Source organism: Diabrotica virgifera, chromosome 1, assembly GCF_917563875.1.
Source record: "Diabrotica virgifera virgifera chromosome 1, PGI_DIABVI_V3a".
Taxonomy (NCBI): Eukaryota; Metazoa; Arthropoda; class Insecta; order Coleoptera; family Chrysomelidae; genus Diabrotica; species Diabrotica virgifera.
Genome location: NC_065443.1, coordinates 50,395,846 through 50,419,909, shown reverse-complemented (window position 1 = coordinate 50,419,909; position 24,064 = coordinate 50,395,846). Strand labels below are relative to the sequence as shown.

The 24,064-nt window shown below is 35.0% G+C and overlaps 1 protein-coding gene across 1 annotated transcript in view; it reads left to right on the top strand.

The window, feature by feature from the left end:
- Positions 1–13,770, top strand: part of LOC126888144 (phenoloxidase-activating factor 2-like) — a 43,469-nt gene extending 29,699 nt beyond the window's left edge. Inside the window, exons 2-3 of the mRNA XM_050656149.1 lie at positions 5,979–6,281; positions 12,760–13,770. Of these exons, the coding sequence (XP_050512106.1) occupies positions 5,986–6,281; positions 12,760–13,696 (1,233 nt within the window). The 5' untranslated portion in view covers positions 5,979–5,985 and the 3' untranslated portion in view covers positions 13,697–13,770. The remainder of the gene's footprint in view (positions 1–5,978; positions 6,282–12,759) is intronic.
- Positions 13,771–24,064: the final 10,294 nt, after the last annotated feature.

Genomic DNA, 24,064 nt, shown 5'->3' with positions numbered 1-24,064 from the left:
ATTATTACATAAAACTTTAGACTGCGAGTTCCACCCTGGGCATCAGGTACCTTGGAGTCCTTCGCCGAGATTAAATTCGTGTTAAGCGACCTCCAAAACCCCCGAGTATAAAAATTGAACTTGTTTCGGTCAATATTTCCTAAGTTATAAATTTTTCATTTTCCATCTCTTCGAGATGCATTTTGAATGCATTTTTTTATGGAAATTTTTATCTGCCGGAGATAAATTTAGTTCAAAAACTTTCCTGACACTCTCCTGAATCGAATGCAAAAAGTTACATAACGATTCATTTTACTGCACAAAATTTCTAGGTTTTGGGCTTTTTAGTCCTTCGTTCACTTCGTTTCGCTCCTCTTCGGGGGAAATTAAAACTGTCAAAGTGTCACTCGGGATACAACTTGATAATTTTAGAGCTCTTGTGTAATTACTACTGAAAATTCTCGTGGAACCACTTTCGGGTAACATTCTTAATCTCTGCCTTTTACAATTTATAAGGCAAGGAGCAGACGAATAAAGAAGAGGAAATATATTGTATCCTATATTGTGAGTCCCTTTCAAATATATAATTATGATGAAAATGAGAGGAATAAATTCATTATTTCGTAAACCGGCACCTTTAAACAAAATCCCGAAACAGGTCGATTTTTATTTTTAAATTATGATATTTTGGCATGTATGTGATACTAGTGACGTCATCCGTCTGGGCGTAATGACGTAATCGATGATTTTTTTAAATGTGAATAGGGGTCATGTGCTAGCTCATTTGAAAGGTCATTCAATTCTCTATTCAGTAATATAAACATTTACATAATTATTTGTACAGCGTGTCAATTTTTTTTTTAATTAAATCATTTGACAAAAGAATAGAAGAATTTATGTAATTTATTTAATTTAAAATGCATTTTACTGTTGTCCGAAAACAGAAAATAATGTTTATTTCACAAATAAACATTGCTTTCCGATTAAATTCATTATTCAAGCCAGCTTCGGCCAGCCACCTACCTCTTGGAAGTTTGAACACTTAATTTAAGCGAAAAGCAATGTTTATTTGTGATATAAATATGTTTTTTAATTGCTGACAGCACTATAATATATTTTGAATTAAATAAATTACATACATTCTTCTTTTTTGTCAAATAATTTAATTTAAAATATTTTTTTTGGACACCCTGTATAAATAATTATGTAAATGTTGATATTACTGAATAGAGAATTAAATAACCTTTCAAACGAGCTAGCACACGACCCCTATTCTCATTTAAAAGAATCATCGATATCGTGATCACGCAAAGATAGATGACGTCACTAGTATGGCATATATGTCAAAATATCATAATTTAAATATAAAAGGTGATCTGTTTCGGGATTTTTTCTTAAAGTATCACGTTCCTGAGAGTATGCTTGAGGATGGCAACTACAAGCTATACTGGGACCGCAGTGTGCTCACAGACCAAACAGTGGCACATAATAGACCAGATCTCGTACTAGTCAATAAATTAACAAGACAAACAACACTAATTGATGTGGCGATACCTAACAACAATAATCTACGAAGTAAATTTACTGAAAAGATCGCCAAGTATAGAGATCTGGAAATTCAAATACGGAGACAATGGAGAATGCAAAGTACCCAGACGATACCTATTGTTATGTCTACTACTGGAGTCATTCCGAAGACCCTCCTCGAAAGCATAAAAAAGCTGGGTCTCAATGAACATATTTATAAGACCATGCAGAAAGCTGTACTACTTGCGACGGCCAGAAGTGTAAGAAAATTTTTGGGAGATACACCTGCATTCCAAGTCACCTAGGGCTCGATAACACGGAAAGAGTCCCACCAGAGCTCAATCCTTTTGATACCGTAGGTATCAAAAGTTATTATTATTATTATTATTACATAGAAATAAGGGCTGGGGTCATGGAGACCCATAAGCCCATTTACAAGAAAAATGAAATAGTACCTACATTACAAAAATTAGCTTCGCAAATAAACTATAGACTAATAGATTGTGCACAACACTGATCAGTTTACAAACAAATAACTGTCTAGTTGGTTTTTGAAAACATTAATAGATGGAGAATTTATAATTTCCGTTGGGAGACTGTTCCATATACTAAAAATGCGATTACACAGAAAATGTTGGCGCTTTATCGACGAAAAGGGTTCCTTCTTCACTTTCAAACTATGTCCACGTAGTCTGCTGTGATCGTCTAAAATAAACAAGTGTTGCAAATCTCCATATCCATACTTTAAAATTCGGAAGGTGATAATTAAGTCACCACGGAGTCGACGAGCTTCAAAAGTTGATAACCCGGCTAAAGAAAGTCTTTGTTGGTAATCTGGCCTTCTTCGTTTGAAACATAGTCTGGTGGCCTTCTTTTGAATATTTTCGAGAAGAGTTCTATCGCGCACTAATTCTGGGCACCAAACCGTTCCACAGTACTCCAGTAGGGGTCGGACATAAGTTTTATACAAACGAATAGAACCCGAAAATGATATTTTTGTAAAAGTCTTACTAAGTAGGTATAACTTACTATTCGCTTTTTTAGTAACGTTTGAAATATGCTCCGACCAACTCAAATTTTCAGTAATTGTTACACCAAGGTCACTATATGATTCCACAGTATCCAGTAAATGCCCGTCTATCGAGTAAGACAAACGAGGGTTATTTTTTCCCAAATGTAAAACCACACACTTATCTCTATTTAGAGGTAACATCCAATCCGAACACCACTTGAAGATCGAATCTAAGTCACTTTGTAAGTCTTGCCCATTCAAGAGTGGGTCAGCAAATATTTTTGTATCGTCTGCGTAGAAAGCTTTCCTAGATTTGATATGAGATTCAAGATCACTAGCATACAACACAAATAGAAGTGGACCCAAAACAGATCCTTGTGGAACACCACTTAAAACCGTTTTTTTAGATGACAGCGACTTGCCAACTCTAACACAAAACTCCCGATTTGTTAAAAAATCATTAATCCACTCAAGAAGTTGTCCGCGAATGCCAAAATGTTCTAGTTTATACATCAATTTTCTTCTTGGTACTCGATCAAATGCTTTTGCAAAGTCTAAATATATTATATCCACAGGTCGTTTTTTATCTAATGCTGCTGTCCACTCATTAACACACCACAGTAAATTAGTCATGGTTGATCGACTTTTCACAAAGCCATGTTGTTGTAGAGGAATAATTTTTTCTCGAAGTAAAAATTCTGAAAGACACTCTGTAATAATTGATTCCATAACTTTACAAATAACAGGTGTAAGGCTTATTGGTCTGTAATTATTAGGATCTAACTTATTCCCTTTTTTAAATATAGGTGTCACCGAAGCACTTTTCCAAATTAAAGGCAAAGAGTGTGCATTAAAAGATGAACGCATCATTAGTGATAGTGGAACAGAGAGGGCATCTGAACATTTTTTCAAAAATAATGTAGAAATTTTATCGGGCCCTGGAGATGAGTTGTTTTTTAATTTGTCAATATGGCGCTGAATGATTTCAGGTGAAAAATCAATATAATCAATTTTGGAAATAACTCGTGGATTACTGATTATAGGAAACTGATTTTGAGACGGTTCAATAGCAAAAACTTTAGAAAATGTATCTGCGAGAATATTAGCGACCTCACACGTGTTCTGACAAATCGTTTCATCATGCTTTTTTAACAGTGGAATGGACACTTTAGAAGACATAGCAGACCTAACATATTTATACAGTTTTTTAGAGTCGTTGCAGCTTACAATAGATTCTTCATATGCCATTCTGGCTTCGTTGATATACTTTTTTAGTATTCCTGTGTAGTTTTTGTGAGTTTGCAAGTCACGTGTATCACCTGTACGTTTGTATTTTCGCCATAATTTTCTTTTGTGTCTTATAAGTGATATCAATTCACCGTTAATCCATGGCTTAAGTTTATTCCTATATTAAGTTTTTTTTGTAGTGTTGAGTCTTTTGTAGTTGTCAATGATGTTCATGAAATTATTCCAAACTTCTTCCGGATGTTCTAGACTTCCCAGTAGTAACGGCCAATCAACATCACGCAATTGAAGAGAGAGGTTTTCAAAATTTGTTATTTCATGTATAACTGTATTTTCAGAAAGATGATTATATTCCATAAGAAACTGTATGTTTGTCGTGATAACTACATGATCAGAATTGCCCACTGGAGTGCGAATCACCGGTTCTGTAAGCAACTGGTCATCATTTGTAAAAATCAAATCTAACGTTGATGGCAAATTGTTTATTCTGAAACGAGTTGGATTGGTAATCAATTGGTGTAGATTAGAACTTTGAACAAAATTTGTAAAAATGTTTTTCGAATTTGTTAGTTCATTGCTTACAATAGTCAAAGGCCAAGAGATATCGGCAAAATTAAAATCACCAAATAAGACAAGGTTTTCAAGGTTTGAAAGGAGTTCCATTTTTTCAATCAAGATTAGGTCATCTTCTAGGACAGTACTACCCGGACGATATATGCACGCCAAGTGAATAACAAGTGAATTAAGAGAAATTTTTAAACATAAAAGTTCAATGTTAGGTACAACAACATCCAGATTAGCAACAGAAAAAGTCTCAGAAATATCTAATGACAAGTATATGCACACTCCTCCCCCTCTTCGATTGCTGCGATCAAATCTGTAAAGAGAGTATCCATCTATAGTATATAAATTGTCAGAATCTTTTTGTGTTAGCCAAGTCTCGGTGATTAATATTATTTTAGGTTTTAAATCCTGAATATAACATAAAAGTTCATTAAATTTAGAATGCAATGTCGCTAAATTGGTATAAAAGCAGAGCCAGTCGTAAAAGCAGGTTTTTATAATATTATTGTCGAAAATTAGTGATTTTTGGTATACCACGTATGTATTTTATTGTTAAATTTTGCTCTCCGTTTTCTTTTCTAGTCTCTAACTCAGATCGCAATTCTTTTAAAAAGTTAACTTGCATAGGTGTCTTATCGTCAACAATGGATACATTTTTTGTTTTTGTTTTTTCTAAGAGTTTCCTTTTATTTCGTAGAATTTGCTTAGCTTCATACTCATTATTCATTACCATTTTAATCATTCTAGGAAATCTATCACCAACTTTGCCTACTCTAAAGAAAGTAACCGGGGTAGCATTACATTCTACAGCCGACAAAATTTCCTCCAAAAATTTTTTGTCTTCATCTTTTTTAGTTTGAACATCACCTGTAGATTCTGGTACGCCTCTGACAATAACATTTTTGGCACGATTAATACGATCGACGGCTTCATTGGCGATATTTTCAGCAAATTGTGGTGACGAATGTTGGTCAGCAGATGATAATTTAATTTCTAGATCATCGAATTTCGTTGTAATTTCAGCGATCTTTTCATCTATTTGACTAATTTTTAATTGTAGATCATCATTATATTCCTTAAGAATGGATTTTAAATTTGAAAACGCTTCAATATTGCTTGAGCAGCTGTTACAAATAATTTTAATGCCTCGCACCTTACATCTGGTTATGCGATCATCTTGGAGAAGCTCGGTACATGCCAGGTGAATTCCTCTTTTGCAGGCATCACATTGTAGGGCCGAACGTTCACGGTCGTCGATCGCTTTTAAACAATTAGCGCAGGTTTGACTAGTTGGCATGGTGGGAGTGATAGATAGTAATTAATGTAAATAATGTAAATAAAGCTGACCTTGCAATACGATGAATTTAGCTACACACAGGCCTGGATGCACTTTTCTGGAGCCAAATTCACCAAACAGACTGGATAACACTTTAACTTATGTGCACTACTTTTAAAAATTTAATTTCAGATAGTTTACCACTGCTAATTCCAAAACTAAACGGACTATCAAAATAACGTGTGTACCTTTCAACGGCTCGCTGTATAATAAAAGTTGCTGGTTTAAGAAATAACGAATTTATTCCTTTCATTTGCACCATACTGTATACAACAAATATATTACATTTTATTAATAAATGTTTATAATTTTCAGTTACACCATGGTATCACCCTTGGTCGGCATAGCCGTTTTGTGTTTAGTTTGTTCGATAAATGGACAACAAGGTGAAGACCTAGATTCTCTAATAAACTCCGTGTTCTCCAGACCAGCAGAGGATAAACCGACAACTGAAGCGACAAAGCCAGTAACTTCTTCTCCAGGAATCAACTTACAACCCGTAGAAAGCCACGGCGGGGAAACTGGTATTCCAGGTATTGGGGAATGCAATTGTGTACCGTATTACCTTTGCAATAATGGCAGTATCAATACCAATGGAGAGGGAATTATTGATATTAGGTAATTTTTTTATCATCATCATCATCATCATCATCATACAACCTCTTCCGTCCAGTGCTGGACATAGGTATCTCCCATTTTTCGCCACTCTCCACGGTTCTGTGCGTCTTGTTGCCATTTCTTGGACATTCGTTTAATGTCGTCCATCCAGCGTGTGTCGTCATCTGCTACGTTTGTCTTCTCTTGGGCGCCAGTCAATTAGTTTTCTGGTCAATCTTGAGTATTTTGGTCTCGCTACGTGGCCGGCCAATTCCATTTCAGCTTGGTTATGCGTTCGACGACATCAGTAATACGTGTTCTTTTCTTCAGATCTTGGTTTCTTATTTTGTCTTTTTTTTTGTAACGCCGAGAATCGATCTTTCAGAACGCATTGGTCAAATGTCTTCCATTTCATACCTATCGGGATATTGCTCTTAAATATGTCTATTAGTGAACCATACGCTGCCCAAGCAAGTGTTATTCGTCGTTGAAATTCACAGGTATGATTATCCTTGGTTTGAAAATCAATATTAGTAAAACCAAATCCATATGAATAAATGTAAGGAACAACATGCTATTTACTATCGAAAACATGCAGATTGAAAATGTGGAAAACTATACGTATCTTGGAAGTGTCATAACAAAAAATGGAGGTACAAAAGACGATATTCGTATGAGGATACGAAAAGCTCAACAAGCTACAGCATATTCAGACCTGGAATATTCCAGTTAAATGTCATGTCTGTTCTACTCTATGGATGTGAAACCTCAAAAGTGACAAAAGCCCTTACAGACAAATTGCAGGTCTTTGTTATCAAATGTCTACAAATAATTATTGTCCGTATTTTCTGGCCAAACATCATCAGAAACGAAGATCTGTTACTCCTGACCCAACAAAAGAAGGTAGAAAATGAAATAAAGTCCAGAATGTGGGATTGGATCGGTCACACTCTCCGAAAAGATAGTTCCAGTATTGCAAAAACTGCCCCAGAGTCGAATCCACAAGGAAAATAAAAAGAGGTTGCCCAGCACAAACTTGGAGAAGATCCATCATGGACGAGATAAGAGGTCAAGGAAAGTCTTGGAATGAGGTGAAGGTCTTAGCCCAAAATAGAACCCGATAGCACTTTTTCCTGAAGCTCTATGCTCCACTTAGGGGTTCAAGAACATGATAATATAATAAATAAATTATCCTAATATATAAATACATAATATACTTTTCTGTCAACTCGACCACTTGATTTTGGATGGTTTGGGGTTCACTGGGAACTAAATTTGTCATAAATTTGGTCTTACTGAGGTTAATTTTTAGACCTATTGTTGAACATACGTTTTCTACTTCTTGTAGCATTTGTTGTGTTTCGCCCAGATCTTCGGTGATAAGTACTATATCGTCGGCAAAAGGCAGATGATGGAGCATTTCTTTATCAATTTTTATTCCTCTATTTTCCCGCATTTTAAAAGCGTATTTGAGGACCGTTATAAATAATTTACGTGAGAGAGTGTCACCCTGTCTCACACCTCGCTTGGTATGTATTTCTCTGGTGGTGACATGTAGTTTTACACATATTGTAGCATTCTGGTACAATGTTTGTACTAATTTTGTAAAGCGGTAGTTATTCTACTGTTGTCCAGAGCCGTTATAATGCTGTCTAGGTGCTGCTGTCCAAGGTGTCGAAGGCTTTGTAAAAGTCTACGAAGTACCAGTAATTTCTTATATTCTATAAATTTTTCTATTAAGGTTTTTTAGACCAGGGCATTTAGCACAAAATAAATAATTTTTTAAATACAGCACCTAGAGACTTACAGTTTTTTGCATTATGTTCAGGATGACGTCAGGAAAAAAGTCTACTATTCAAAAATGGGTGGAAATGCATAACTGCACTGTAAAGTGCATAAAATGCATCTAAAATTGCATAAATATAAAAATAAAGTCAAAATCAGTATACTAAGGAACAAAATGTAGTATCTGGTGGATTTTTGGGGTCACTGAATACGATTACGCCATCAGAACTGACCTCTGGATCACCTGGTGCTCAAGGTCATGGCAAGAGCCGTCATCCTCTGGAGTTTCGATGATTTTCGGCATTAAATCGATGCAAACGGATTACTCACGAGTTTTAGGGGTCGCTAAATACGAATATGCCATCAGAATTGACCTCCGGAGTACCTAGTGCCCAGAGTCGCTACTAAGGCACGTCATCTTCTGGAGTTTCGAAGGATTTCGGCACTAAATTGATGCAACTGGATTATTCAGGGGGTTTTTGAGGTGGTTAAACACGAATATGCCATCAGAACAGACCTCTTGATCACCTGGTGCCCAAGGTCACTGCAAGGGACGTCATCTTCTGGAGTTTCGAGGGTTTTCGGTATCAAATTGATGCAAACGGATTACTTACGGGTTTTTGAGGTCGTTAAACACGAATGTGCCATCAAAACCGACTCCCTGTGCACCTGGAGCCCAAGTTCACTGCAAGGGGCGTCCTCTTCTAGAGTTTGAGAGATTTTGGCAATAAATTGATAAAAATGGATTACTCGGGGGGTTTTTGAGTCGTTAAACACGAATATGCCATCATAAGAGACTACCGGATCACCTGGTGCTCAAGGTCACTGCAATGGACGTCATCTTCTGGATTTTCGAAGGTTCTCGGCTTAAAATGGATGCAAATGATTTACTCGGGGGGTTTTTAACGTCGCCAAACACGAATATGCCATTAGAACAGACCCATGGGGCACCTGGTGACCTTGGTCACTGCAAGGGACTGAATGTGCTATTCAATTTTCTTACTTATGTATATATAAAATTTATATAAACTTTATTTATATCTGACAATATTTTTTCTTTATTTATTTCCAGATAGATTTACTATATTCTATTATGACAATGTTATTATGCGTTGGCGTTATTATTGATTATCGTAATCACTAGATATTCCAGAATCCTTCACCTAAGTCATACTCGTGTTCACCAACCCCAAAAACCCAAAAGTAATTTGTTTGTATGAGTTTGGTACCGAAAACTCACACAACTTCAGAAGATAACGTGCCTTGGGCACCGGGTGCTCCAGTGTGTGTTCTAACGGCGTATTCGTATTCAGCAACCCCAAGAAGCCATTAGAAATCCGTTTGAATTCATTTAGTACCTAAAACTTTCGAAACTCAAGAAGATGGCGTGCCCTAGGTACCAGCTGGTCCGGTGTCTTTTCTGATCGTATATTCGTGTTCAGCAACCCCAAAAACCTATAAGTAATCGGTTTGCGTCAATATAGTACCGAAAAACCTCGCCCAGAGGATGACGCCCCTTGCAGTGACCGCGGATACCAGGTGCTACGATGGTCTATTTTGATTGCATGTTCATGTTTAACGACTTTAAAAAACCCCGAGTAATCCATTTTCATCAATTTAATGCCGAAATCCCTCAAAACTTCAGAAGATGACGTCTCTTGCAGTAACCTTGGGCACCAGGTACACAAGGTGTCGATTCTGATGGCATATTCGTGTTTAGCAACCTCAAAAACCCTCCAGTAATCCATTTGCATCAAGTAAATGCCGAAAATCTTCGAAACCCCAGAAGATGACGTATCCTAGTAGCGATCCTCGGCACCAGGTACTCCGGAGCTCAGTTTTGATGACATATTAGTGTTTACCGACCCCAAAAAACCAGTGAGTAATCCGTTTACATCAATTTATTGCCGCAAAAACTCGAAACTCCAAAAGATTACGTGCCTTAGTAGCGATCTTAGGTACCAGGTTCTCCGGAGTTCAATTCTGATCGCATATTCGTGTTTAGCGACCGCAAAAACCCGTAACTAATCCATTTGCATTAATTTAATACCGAAAAGCCCCCAAAACTCCAGAAGATGACGTCCCTTGCAGTGACATTGCGCACCAGGTAATCCGGTGGTCTATTCTGATGGTATATTCGTGTTTAGCGACCTCAAAACCCCCGAGTAATCCGTTTGCACCAATTTGATACCGAAAACCCTCGAAACCCCAGAAGATGACGTCCCTTGCCGTGACCTTGGGCACCAGGTGATTCAGTGGTCTGTTCTGATGGCAGATTCGTGTTTAACCACCTTAAAAACCCCCAAATAGTCCAGTTGCATCAATTTAGTGCCGAAATCCCTTGAAACTCCAGAAGATGACCTGATAGCGTAATCGTATTCAGTGACCCCAAAAACCCCCCAAATAATAATTTTTTTTCCTTAGTATACTGATTTTGACTTTATTTTTGTATTTATGCAATTTTGGATGCATTTTATGCACTTTACAGTGCAATTATGCATTTCCACCCATTTTTGAATAGTAGACATTTTTCCTGGCGTCATCCTGAGCGCAATGCAAAAAACTGCAGGTCTCTAGGTGCTGTATTTAAAAAATTATTTTTTCGGGTGTTTTTAGTGCTAAATGCCCTGGTCTATTTTACTGCTTGTAGGTAATCGTTTGTTGCGAATTTTGAGCGGAAGCCAGCTTGTTCTTGGGGCTGATAGAAATCCAACCTTTTGCTTAGTCCTGTCGTAATTATTCATTCTGAAGCATGTGGTACCTATTCTGAAAACCAGCTAAAATCGCATTTTCCTATCGTTTTAACTCAGGAAATATGGTACCTGGTTAAGAATACCATCATCAACCCTTCAAAATACTAAATATAAGCGGCATTGGTTCTTTCCTGTTGTCGACTACAACGCTTGCTGAAGATCAGTTTCATAAAAAAGCAATTTTTCTTTATCTTGTTTACTTTTATCTCACAATAAAACACTGAAAACTTTTATTTTCTATACTTCCACAAAATTTATTATTTACAACTATGTAACTACAGCTGTTTCGGCAGAGTGCCTTTCTCAAGTGATATAATTTACAATGTGTTTGCCTTTTTAAGTCTCTAACTGAAGAGGTTGAGGAGTGGGGAGCTGTTTGTCTCGAGTTGGTCACTCAGAATTATATCTGTATTTTTCAGTTTATTAATTTCCATAGATTCTAAAAAAGATAGCTTAAGGCCTTTATTTTGGATATGCAGAATTTGAAACTCTTCATTGAAAGAATGATTATGATCTAGAAGGTGAAGTGCGTATGTAGAAGTGTCTGTTTTTCTATTGTTGAATATCCAAAATAAAGGCCTTAAGCTATCTTTTTTAGAATCTATGGAAATTAATAAACTGAAAAATACAGATATAATTCTGAGTGACCAACTCGAGACAAACAGCTCCCCACTCCTCAACCTCTTCAAATAGAGACTTAAAAAGGCAAACACATTGTAAATTATATCACTTGAGCAAGGCACTCTGCCGAAACAGCTGTAGTCACATAGTTGTAAATAATAAATTTTGTAGAAGTATAGAAAACAAAAGTTTTCAGTGTTTTATTGTGAGATAAAATGAACTTCCATCAAGTAATGGTCGAATCCATCAATTGTTTACTTTTCAAATCTGTAGAAGTGCCGTCGTGTTTCGTTTATGACCATCAGAGTAGATTGTACTTTTATAGCTATAGGTTCCAATTGAAGAGGGAAATTCAAGAGACATTATTCGACCTTTCTGTTTATGAATTTGTTTCTACCCGGTTCACTGTCAATGCAGAGGTACCTATTCTGAAACATGTAAGATCCTATTGATATCAATTCAGATACAGAGGATGTATATAGCAAGGAGTACGACTGTTTAATATTTACAAACAGAAAGTAAGTGAGGAGAAAGTCGCACTCTAATAATTGAGGTTATCAGTCAAGGAGAAATAAAAAATGAAAAAACTATTTCAATCTTTTAATAGAAGACGTTTCGTGCCGAATTCCTGCATTTCATCAGTTCTACTGATTGTGAAGTTATATAACATGTATACAACAATATCATTACAATGGGTAATGTTCAAAGATTGTATAAACGAAAAAATTGTCACAAAAATCCTTAGTGGTAAAAATCCTAAGGTAAAGAACTCATATGATTTATTAGAAACATAAGGTTAGGAGAAGAGATATTGTGTTGAAGTAAAAAGAATTATTTTCAATCAATTTCTTGTTCTAAACAAAAAACACCAAATAAACCTATGCAAAAAACAACTGCTAGTTGTCTAAGAATTACAAGATTTGAAAAGAGGATGTGAAAATTTAAACCAAATTAATGAAAATTACTAAATACCTATAGTTTCATCAAAAAACCCTGTTTGTGATACGCTAAGGATAAATTAAATTAAAGATCTAATAAGAACACAATGAAAATGGCAGCAAAGTAAGAAATGTCACAAGGCCTTCAAACGAAAACCCGGTTAATAGGTTGGCAATACACTTGAATTCTATCTGATTATATTTAATTTAATTGTAAAAAAATTATACATTTCAGGGTTACCGAAAATTGTAAAAATCCATGAACCTAGAAACAGGTCTGGATTAGTTGTATATTTATATAAAAGACTGATTTACTTGCCTCATGATTATTGATTACAATATGAGTGTACGAGTATGTATATACATATTTAATAATAATAACAAATATGTTCTCTTTTTCAGAATAAACGAGGGTCCTTGTGGTAACCAATATATTGATGTATGCTGTGATAAGAAAAATACAGTCGATGAACCCATAACTCCAACTCCCAACACAAATACTGTTGGATGTGGCCATAGAAACTCAAGAGGAGCTGGAGTAAGAATTACCGGGGCGACTGATGGAGAAGCTGAATTCGGAGAGTTTCCTTGGATGGTGGCAATCTTAAGAGAGGAATCGGTAGAAGGTAACCCGCTAAAACTGAACGTGTACCAATGCGGTGGTTCATTGATCCATCCTCAGGTTGCGCTTACCGCGGCCCACTGTGTCGCAGGTAAAAATAAAGTATTTAAGGTTAGAGCTGGAGAGTGGGACACCCAGCACGAGAAGGAGCTTTACCCGTTCCAAGACAGAGAGGTGCAATCGATTGTTGTTCATCCACAGTTCTACGCTGGAGCCCTCTACAATGATATAGCTCTTCTCTTTTTAAAATCCCCTGTCAGTGCCGCTGAACATATATCCACAGTGTGTTTACCTTCACAAAATCAAGCGCCATCTGGATCTGGGTTTGCTACTGGTTGGGGAAAAGATCAGTTTGGCAAAAAAGGAAAATACCAGGTTATTCTAAAGAAGATTGAATTACCGGTAGTATCAAATAATATTTGCCAAGATAAACTAAGAACGACTCGTTTGGGTAGGTTCTTTGAACTTCACAATAGTTTTATGTGCGCGGGAGGAGAGCCTGGTAAAGATACTTGTAAGGGAGATGGAGGAAGTCCTTTCGTGCTTAGTACTGGTACAGAAGAGGATAAATTTTACCAGGCTGGTATTGTAGCTTGGGGAATTGGTTGTGGTGAAAATGGCACCCCAGGTGTTTACGTAAATATTGCTAAGTTTAGGAGTTGGATCGATGAGCAAATGGCCAAACAGAATTTGGATACTTCTACTTATAAATACTAAATTTAGGTGACTTATTATGTAATTATGATTGACTTTTATACGCTTTATTTCAATAAAGTTTAAAATTTTTACAATTTTTTTTAAATGTATTTTTATAATGTTTTGATTTGACAGAAACCATGAAGTTCAAAGGAGAATCGGATTAATAAATTGTCGTAATTGTCTTTTCCATCTTCTTCTTTTTCGTCATCAATTAAGCAAAGATAGAGGACTTCTTTTACTTTGTGTGTTTATTCATATTTAAGTTTATCCATATATTCATGAGTTTATCCAAAGATATTAAACGAAGATGCAAGGCTGATAAACAACAACCTATCACAATATCTTCGTCTTAATGTTCCCTATCAAGTCCCCTTGAGGTTGGCGGTTAACATGGCAAAACTTTTTCTGTCTCGAGCTATTCTAAATAGTTGCTCTTCGTTCTTTATTCCTGTCCACTCTCTGATATTCTTCAACCAAGGGGCCTGTATTCTACCAATTCCCCTGCGTCCTTCGATTTTACCCATCATAATAAGTTGAAGAATATTATATCGGTCTCCCCTTACTACGTGTCCAAAATAGGCCATCTTTCTACATTTGATGTTATCAAACAGCTCGCGAGCAGCATTTGCTCTCTTAAGGATTGCTACATTTGTCAGCATAGTAGCATATCGCAATATATGTAAATAAATTGAGAGCCATGATCAAAACAGTAAGCCGAGATATATATTTAGAAAAATACGGTACATAACAAGACACTTTAAAGCCAGAACTCGTGCCGTTGAAGACCAAAGAGGAACCCTGTGAACCAACAGAAGATATAGCAGAGGACTTATATAAAAATAATCAAAGCCAGGAATTTGTTCACTAAACCCCTCAAAAACAGGAAGAAGAGCCTAATATACTCAAGAATGAAATAAGACTGACGATCAGTAAACTCTTACAGGGCAGTTTCATGTCTAATAATAGCAGGAATGCTTAAAGCCACAGAAAAAAACGGAATAAAATTGCCTCACGTGATGTGTAACAAAATATGGCATTCCAAGCAATGGCCTGACGAGTGGACAAAATCTACAATAACGACAATACATAAAAAAGGCAGCTTCCATAAATGCGACAACTATAGAGTATAAAACCATCTCCCGTTTCTCACATGCCAGTAAAATAATGCTACATATAATCAATGAGAGACTGAAAACTTTCCTACAAATAGAAACACCACAAGAGGTTTTCGACAACACATTCTGAACATAATATCCTACTATACATTTGTTTTATTGATTATTGCAAAGCGTTCGACAGTGTCAAATGGCAACACTTATGGCAGATACTAAAAGAGATAGGCGTACCACACAAACGAATTCCATCCAGAACAAAGTTCCAGACAGTGATGTATACTGCCTTTACAATTATTTAACATATAATATGGGGAGCGTATTATGAGAAGAACGCTTGAAGAATAGAAAAAAGTCATTTCAATAGCTGGCTGAAAAATAAAGAACCTACGTTTTGCAGATAACACAGCCCTTCTTGTAAATAGTCAAGAAGAGTTAATTGATCTTATACGACTAGTTGAAAACGAACGTCAAATATTTGGTCTTTATTTAAACATATCAAAGACAAAAATCATCATAGTGGATAGACTGCAAACAACCATCCATACATAACGACGATTGATCGGTTTGAGGTTGTGGCCTCATACTTATATCTGGGATTATTGATCACAAATACCTCTTCTACAGGAAGAAATAAAACGTAGATGTGATCTACAAAAGTTGCCGTAAAAAAGATGGCCAAAATATGGAAAGATTCAAGGATTCTCACATTTTACGAACTCAAAATGAGTTTGATCAATTGCTTAATATTTCCAATACTGACATACGGATGTGAATCTTGGACTCTAAGACAAGCGAAAAGAAGAAAGATAAAATACTACTTACACTACGATGTAAAATCGAAATTGATGGGAAAATAATAAAGCAGGAAGCAAGGTTTAGATATCTGGGAATAGATATAACCAGTAACGGAGATGTTGAAGAGTAAGTACGACAACAAAGCTTAAAAGCAAGTAAAGCGGCGGGATCTCTTAATGACACAATCTGGAAGAACAAACACCTAACATTAGACACAAAAGCAAGAATCTATAAAGCAGCAATTAGACCTATATTGACATACACGGCGGAGACAAGACCTGACACATCTAAAACGAGACGACTACTAGAAACAACAGAGATGAAAATACTCCGACGAATATCAGGGAAAAGTCTGTTGGATAGGGAGAGAAGCGAAAACATAAGAATATCATGCAATGTAGAAGATATAAATGGATGGGTGACAAAACGGAAACAGGAGTGGAAGGAACACATTAGTAGAATGGCAGAGGATAAGATAATACGAATAGCACGAGATAAGTCACCAAATGGACGAAGAAGTATTGGCAGACCAAAAAAAATATGGTGCGATAACTTAAACAATTTAGGAGGCTAATATTGAAGAAGAAACAGGCTTTAAAGCCTACATACAAGAAGGAAGAAGAAGAAGAAGGAAAATTACATTAAAAACAAAAGCATTAGTGTTTAACCTTCCGATGACCAACCTTTTTTGTAACACGGATGACCAATGGGGGTCAAAAATGACCCCAAGTCAAAAATGACAATTGACAAAAAAATTAAGTTGTTTTAAGAAATAAAATAATGTACGTATTCGTAATTTTAATGTTAGTATTGTGTCAATAAATGATAAATAAACATTTCTTCTTCTTCTGGTTCCTATCCGCTTCGTATGTTGGAAATCATATTGCCAATCATAACCTTGCTCGCTGCGGCTCGAAACAGTTCCTTTGAAGTTTTCTTAAACCATGTTCTCAAATTCCGCAGCCATGATATTCTCCTTCTACCGGGTTCCCGCTTACCTTTGACTTTACCTTGCAATATGGACTGCAGCAGGGAGTAACGGTGCTGATTTCTCATAACGTGTCCCAGATACTGCAGATTTATGCGTTTGATGCTAAATACAATCTCCGTCCAAATAAACATTAGTAAAATATATTTTTATTACAACTGGACAAAAACAGGAATCATCATTCTGAACATAAAACTAAAGAAATTTTAAAATATATACACTAATTTACGTCGCCACAAGTTTAACAAAATTTTTTTTTCAATATTGGAATGTTTCTTACAAACAATTCCACATAATAGACGGTATTTACTTAATATAAAATTGGAACATAGAAGGCCAAGGGAGTTCGTCTTTGACCCCAAATTCAGATTTTTTTTTTTCGTAAAATATAGGGAATTTTTTTGATACAAAATAGGAGGGTATCTAGAATTATTATTAAAGTCAAATAAAAAAATACTGAGTTTAAAATTGAAAATATTTTTGAATTTATTAAATTAAAAACACATTGTGGTCAAAATTTGCCCCCCTTGATTATCCGAAGGTTAATCTCAAACATTCATTATTCATTTTTTTTCTTTTATGGTCTTTTGGAACTGCGCTCATTTAGCCAGCAACACTTCTTAAAACCAACGCCTAACATACACCAAGACCATTACGAATCCAATCGAACAATCAAGGGTAGGGAAGGGAAAAAAGAACTTTTCGCAGCCAGTTCGTTCAGGGTGACTAACCACAGACTAAGTAGGGATACGGGGTATTATTAATTTACACGACTAATTTTATAATCTAAAGTTTCAATTTACACGACTTAACATAATCTAGAAGAATCCTAAAGATTGAAGGTTTGTTCAAAGCTAGTAAGTTCATCAGATTATATGGGGGATCAGATTTGTCACATGCAAAAAATATATGATCCAACACTTATTGTATTGCAATTTTCGCACAAATCCGACTGTATAACATTTATTTTATATAGATGTGCGGGATAACAGGCATGGCCAAATTTCATTATTCATTTCCGAGAATTAAACAGATATATTCATCACCCAGTAGATTAAAACCTATATAATTTGTTGTTGTATAAATCAAATAGGATGTGATGTTTTAATCAGTAATGTTTTAAATAGTAGGTACAGAATAAAGAATCAGAGCATTACATTTTAAACCGCGTTACTATCAACATTGGAAATTGGATGCAAACAGCACAAAACAGAAATGCATGGAATATACTGAGGGAGACCTATATCCAGCAGTGGATATATCCGGGTTGAATGATGAGGAGTGGTCTTGGTGTTTCAATTACTTCAGAAGACTCCAGGCAACGATTCTAGGATCAGCTAGACCTCTTAGTTCATTCTATACAATTGGAAAAGATTATGTATATCAGTAATAAACTGAAAATTTCTTACGTTATCATTGAAGTTTAAATTTAAAATGCTTAAGCAGATTTGTAGTATTTGACTTTGATATTGACATTGGGTTTATATTTTACCTTTTCCATGTTTACAACGTAATTATTTGTGTAATTACTATGAAAATGTTCGTGTAACTTTATCACTACTACCTTGTATTATGAATGCATCATAATACGAGGGAACCTAATAAAAAAATAATTAATAAACTATTTAAATTGCAAAAATAATTAGATGTTATTTGATTTTATCTTCTTTGTTGAAGTAACCACAGTGTTAATTTATTGGTAGGTAAATTTATTAGCTTTTAAGTAGTATTTGACAAGCTCTTATCGATCTCTTGTGCTAATATAATATTAGTCACTTGGTAACTCGCCTGTTTGTGCATGTTAAATATTATTAAGACGGATAAAAATACTTCGACATTTTTACTATTTAATTTGGGCTCTTATGTATTTTTATTTTTTCTTTTAAAGCAAATTGAAATATTTTATGGACGATTCGTCATTAAATTTTAAAACTAAAGTTTCCTAAAATGTAGGTGGTTCAGTGGGGTTAGACGAAAAAAGGCCTAACCTTGCATGGTGAGCTACCCCAAATTTTATTATTCTAACCTTTAGGTTGGCCAGTAATAGTGTAAATTTAAAATCGCGACTGCATTTCGCCACCGCGTTAGCCGCCATCTTGAATTAAAAAAACAACCGTTTTTGCTCAATATCTCCGCCATTTTCAACATTTAGACAAAAATGGTAAAGACTGAAACTGTTGCGATTTCCTACAATTTATTTTTTGCAAATGTTTTCGTGCGATTAATATTTTCCGAGTTGCAGGGAAAATGGTGAAAAAGCATAATTATTGAATTATCAGTAGTAATTGCACGAGAGCTCTAAAATTATCATTTGTTTTCCGAGCGACAGTTTTAATTTCACGACCTGAAGGGGAGTGAAAATATGGCAAAGTGTCACGAGGGCAAGAAGTCGATAATAATTTTAGAGATTGAGTGTAATTCGCTGAGATTATTTCATGAATAAAACTGTCTTTTTAAATCTTTTAACTAACATTTTATTTATATCTTTACCTGAATATTTGCAAAACCTGTTTCTTGGTGTTCTTTGTATAGTTATAAAACATTAATTGTCATTAATGTTACTGAATGTTCATTTTTGCGTAGTAACGAAGGGCATCTGACGTAATGCTTGACGACGGGATATTATCAAAAATTATCAGTAGTAATTGCACAAGAGCTCTAAAATCATTGAATTTTTTCCGAGTGACACTTTGACAGTTTTAATTTCACGACCCGAAGGGGAGTGAAATTATGTCAAAGTGTCACAAGGGCAAAAATTCGATAATAATTTTAGAGATCGAGTGCAATTTGCTGCATTATTTCATGAATAAAACTGTTCAAAACCAAAATTTTATTGTAATTTATTTATGTAAGTACAAATTAGTACAATTAAATACACTATCTATCTATCTAATCAGCCCTAAACATCCATCCTTGGATATAGGCCTCCTCTTCCTTCTTCCATGCCTCTCTATCTTGGGCAATTTGCATCCATTTTGACCCAGTGTGTTTCTTCAGGTCATCTGACCATCGCATCTGTGGCCTTCCCCTTTTTCGTTTGTGGTTCCACGGTCTCCAATGTATAATCGTCTTAGTCCATCTTTCATCCTTCTGCCGTAGGGTGTGTCCGGCGAACTTCCATTAATTTAAGCTTTGCTACTTGGGTAGAGACGTCTTTCACTTTTGTTTTGTTACGGATCCATTCGTTTCTTTTCCTGTCTGATAATTTAATGTTCAGCATTTGTCTTTCCATGGCTCTTTCTGTCTTTGCTATTCTTTCCATATTCTCTTTTGTAAACGTCCATGTCTGAGAGCCATATATTAAAACAGGGAGTATACATTGATTGAAGACTTTTGTTTTTAGGTATTGCGGGTATTTTCTGTTCTTCAGAATATAAGACAGTTTTCCGAATGATGCCCAGGCCAACCTTATTCTTCTCTTTATTTCTTCGGTCTGATTTTCTTTATTTAATCTAGTGATTTGTCCTAGATATATAATAATATATTCTTTTACTTGTTCTATTCTTGTTTGTGCCACTGTAATTACTAGTTCTTCTTGTTGATTGGTCATGGTTTTTGTTTTACTGTAATTCATCTTCAGTCCTATCTTTGTCGATTCTCTATCTAGTTCTTCCATCATTCTTTGTAATTCTTCACTTCTTTCTGCTATTAATACAATATCATCAGCATATCGTAAGTGATTCAGATATTGCCCGTTTATGTTTATACCCAAACCATCCCAGTGCAGTTGTTTGAACACATCTTCTAGCGCTTGGTTGAATAGCTTGGGCGAGATGGTATCTCCTTGTCTTACTCCTCGGTTTATTTTAATAGGCTCCATTTGTTTCATTAGCTTGATAGTTGTTGTTGCCTTATCATATATATTTGTAATTAAGTCGGTATATCTGTAGTCTATTCTGCTGTTTTGTAGGGAATTCTTTACTGCCCAGTGTTCCACACTATCAAATGCTTTTTCGAAGTCAATAAATGCCATGTATAGCGGGATATGATATTCGTTAGCTTTTTCGATTAATATCTTCATCGTTAAAAGGTGGTCACTTGTACTGAAGCTTTTTCTAAATCCGGCTTGTTCTCTTGCCTGGTATCCATCTAATTTAGTTGTTAATCTGTTTGTTAATATCTTGGTTAATAGTTTGTACATCACATTTAGTAAAGTTATGGGTCTGTAATTCTTTAGATCCTTTTTATCTCCTTTCTTAAATAGTATCAATGTTACTGCTTCGTTCCAAGTGTTGGGTATTTGTTTTGTCATTAATATTTTATTCATAAGTGTGTACAAAACTTCTCTAGTTGTTTTCCCACCATTTTTTAGCATTTCTACAGTTATCCCGTCTATTCCTGGCGATTTATTATTCTTCATCTCCTTGAGTGCTCTTTTTATCTCATTCTTACTGATTTCTGGTTGTAAGTCGGAATTGACATTTTTTATTTTTATTTGTAATTGCTTAAGGATTTCTTGTGTTGGTTTCTGTTTTGTATTGTAGAGGTTTTTATAATATTCTTGTGTTATTTGTATAATTTCTTCTATATTATTGGTCTCTATGCCTTCTTTGTTCTTTATTCTTTATACTATTAATCTGTATGCTTCTAAGCTGTGGTTTTAAGCACTTCATATTTTTATTTTGTTCAATGGTTTTTTCTATTTTTCTTCCTGTACTCTCCTTTGACTTTCCTTGATGTTCCTTCTGATAGCTTTGTTTACCTCTTTGTAATCTACTGTGTTTCTCTTATCTTGTTTTTTGTTTCCTGGGATATATAGTTTTCCTTTTTTATTCTTGTTTGTGCTACCTCTTTTCCCGCCTTTGCTAATGTATCGGTAATAGCTGATTTATTTCATCGATATTTTTGTTTTCCAAATCTCTAGTGGCCGGCATACTTTCTCTTATTTTTTGTTTATATTCCTCTTTTGCTTTCTTAAGTTTTCCCATATCTAGTTTCGATCTATTTTCCATTTTCTTTTTTGTTTCGAATTGGCTATTAATGCTGAGTTTGGCTCTGACAAGTCTATGATCACTACCGGTTGAGAAACGATTCAGCACTGTAACATCTTTGATGATGGCTTTTTCTGTTGTAAGGATGTAATCTATTTCGCTTTTAGTATTGCCGTTGGGACTTATCCATGTCCATTTTCTTTGCGGTTTTTTGTTAAAAAACGAGTTCATAGCAAAAAGTTGTCTTTCCTCCAAGTAGTTCATTAATGTATGTCCTCTATTATTTCTTTCGCCGTACCCATATTGTCCTATTCTGTATTCTGTGTAATTAAATACACAGTTGTTATAAATATTTGACGGTTGATAACCATCACTTTTATAATTTTTAAAACATTAATTGTCATTAATGTCACTGAATGTATTTTTTCGTAGCAGTGAAGGGCATCTGATGTAATATACTTGACGACGGGATATTACCAAAAATTATCGGGTATAATATCATAAGAGAGTGAGAATAAATTGAAAATAATGCCACAGTTTTTCGAAAATTTGTTGTCTGGCAATAGACACGAGAGCCCGCAGGGCTCGAGTGGCTATTGCCCAATGACAACAAATTTGAGTAAAAATGAAGCATTTTGTTCTTATTTATTCTTACTCTCGTGTGATATTCGTAAGATTATTTTTTAATACGTATATTATGTAAATTTTCTTAAATGTGACAGTTGTCAAAACTAGGAAACTGGTTGCCATTAAACAGAAACAATCTACTTGAAAAAATTCTATCGGTAATTTTCTACAGTAGATAATTCTCAGTATAATTTTAATCTGATTGAACAGAATTAAACACGTAATCAAATATCTTACTATACGATTGGAAGTGAAAATCATTAAAAAATAATCAGTAGTAATTGCACAAGAGCTCTAAAATTATTGAATTTTTCCCGAGTGACACTTTGACAGTTTTAATTTCACGAGCCAAAGGCGAGTGAAATTATGTCAAAGTGTCACGAGGGCAAAAATTCTATATTCATTTTAGAGTTCGAGTGCAATTTGTTGCGATTATTTCATGAATAAAACTGTTCAAAACCAAAATTTTATTGTAATTTATTTATGTAAGTACAAATTAGTACAATTACACACAAAGCTTTTATAAATATTTGACGATTGAAAGATCACTTTTATAATTTTTAAAACATTAATTGTCATTAATGTCACTGAATGTATTTTTTCGTAGCAACGAAAGGCATCTGACGTAATATACTTAACGACGGGCAATTATCAAAAATTATCAATTTAATTCAGGTTTCTGTAGCTTTCTATTGGTCAGAATCTCCTATGAATGAAATAATCACTTTAATTTTTATTTCTCTAGCTTTCTATTGGTCAGAATCTCCTATGAATGAAATAATTGTATATAATAATATCATAAGAGAAAAAATTTTGCCGGAAACATTTTCGACTGGTATGAAAGTTTGTTGCCTGGCAATTTTCTCAAATTAAATTTTGACAGTTAAATTTATGATTTTGTCAAAATTTTATAAGCGAAAATTGCCAATAGGTAACAATCTTAACTAAAACCAGGCGTGTGATTAGGAACACTCGACACGAATCGTATCCGCCATGTTTTACTGTAGCGCCTTCCGGTAAAATATGGCGGATACGATTCGTATCGAGTGTTCGTAATCCCTATGCTTGAAAATTTTGCCGGTGAATAATTTTCTCTCGAATGATATTCGACAAGACTATTTCACGAGACAATTAATGCACCATATCAACGAAACATAATCTTTATTTATTTGTTAACAATATTAAATTTACAATTATTATAACCTATAGTAGTTTGCCCATTCTTTTCTACCAAAGCATGATTTTGTGTATTATTGACCTGTAGCATTTGGGAATTCGAAAGATCCAGCTTCATTTGTTGTTCTGAGATTTTCGATCAACTTCTGGTGGTGACTGGAATCCAGCTGCAGATATGGTTTTAGAGAGCTTGTATTTGAGTGACCCATTAATTTAATTAACTCCTGTTCAGGAACACCTTGCTTGAACAAGCCTGACATAGATGAAGATCAATGAGAATGGTTTGTTATTTTATGTTTTTTTTTGTGTCTATTCCAATTTTTTCAGCTGACATTTTTGTCCACTTAGATACGAAGTTGATTCCAAGTGGACAGTTTTTGAACCAAGATCCATCCTTCCAGTTTAGGTGAACGGTAAGAAAGAGTCTGCCTGATAAAATCTTTGGTTTCCTTTTTTCCATTAATTTAAAAAATAATCTAACTGGGCATACATTTTCGTTTGATCAATTTCTTATCAGCTATTTGCTGCTTGCCAAACTTTCGAACCGCCTTGATTTGTTTTGGAAAAAATGCTGTTATATTCAATTCGGCCCGTAAATTCTCCCATAACATTAAATTCCTTCTGGAAAAAGTGAATCTTGTTGTTTACGGCCTCATTGTCTCTCCAAGCAAGTTCAAATGAGCAAAGGTTAAAAAACTTTTTATATGCTCCATCGGGGGTTTCCTAGTCGTAGCTTTGGATGATTTTTCATAGT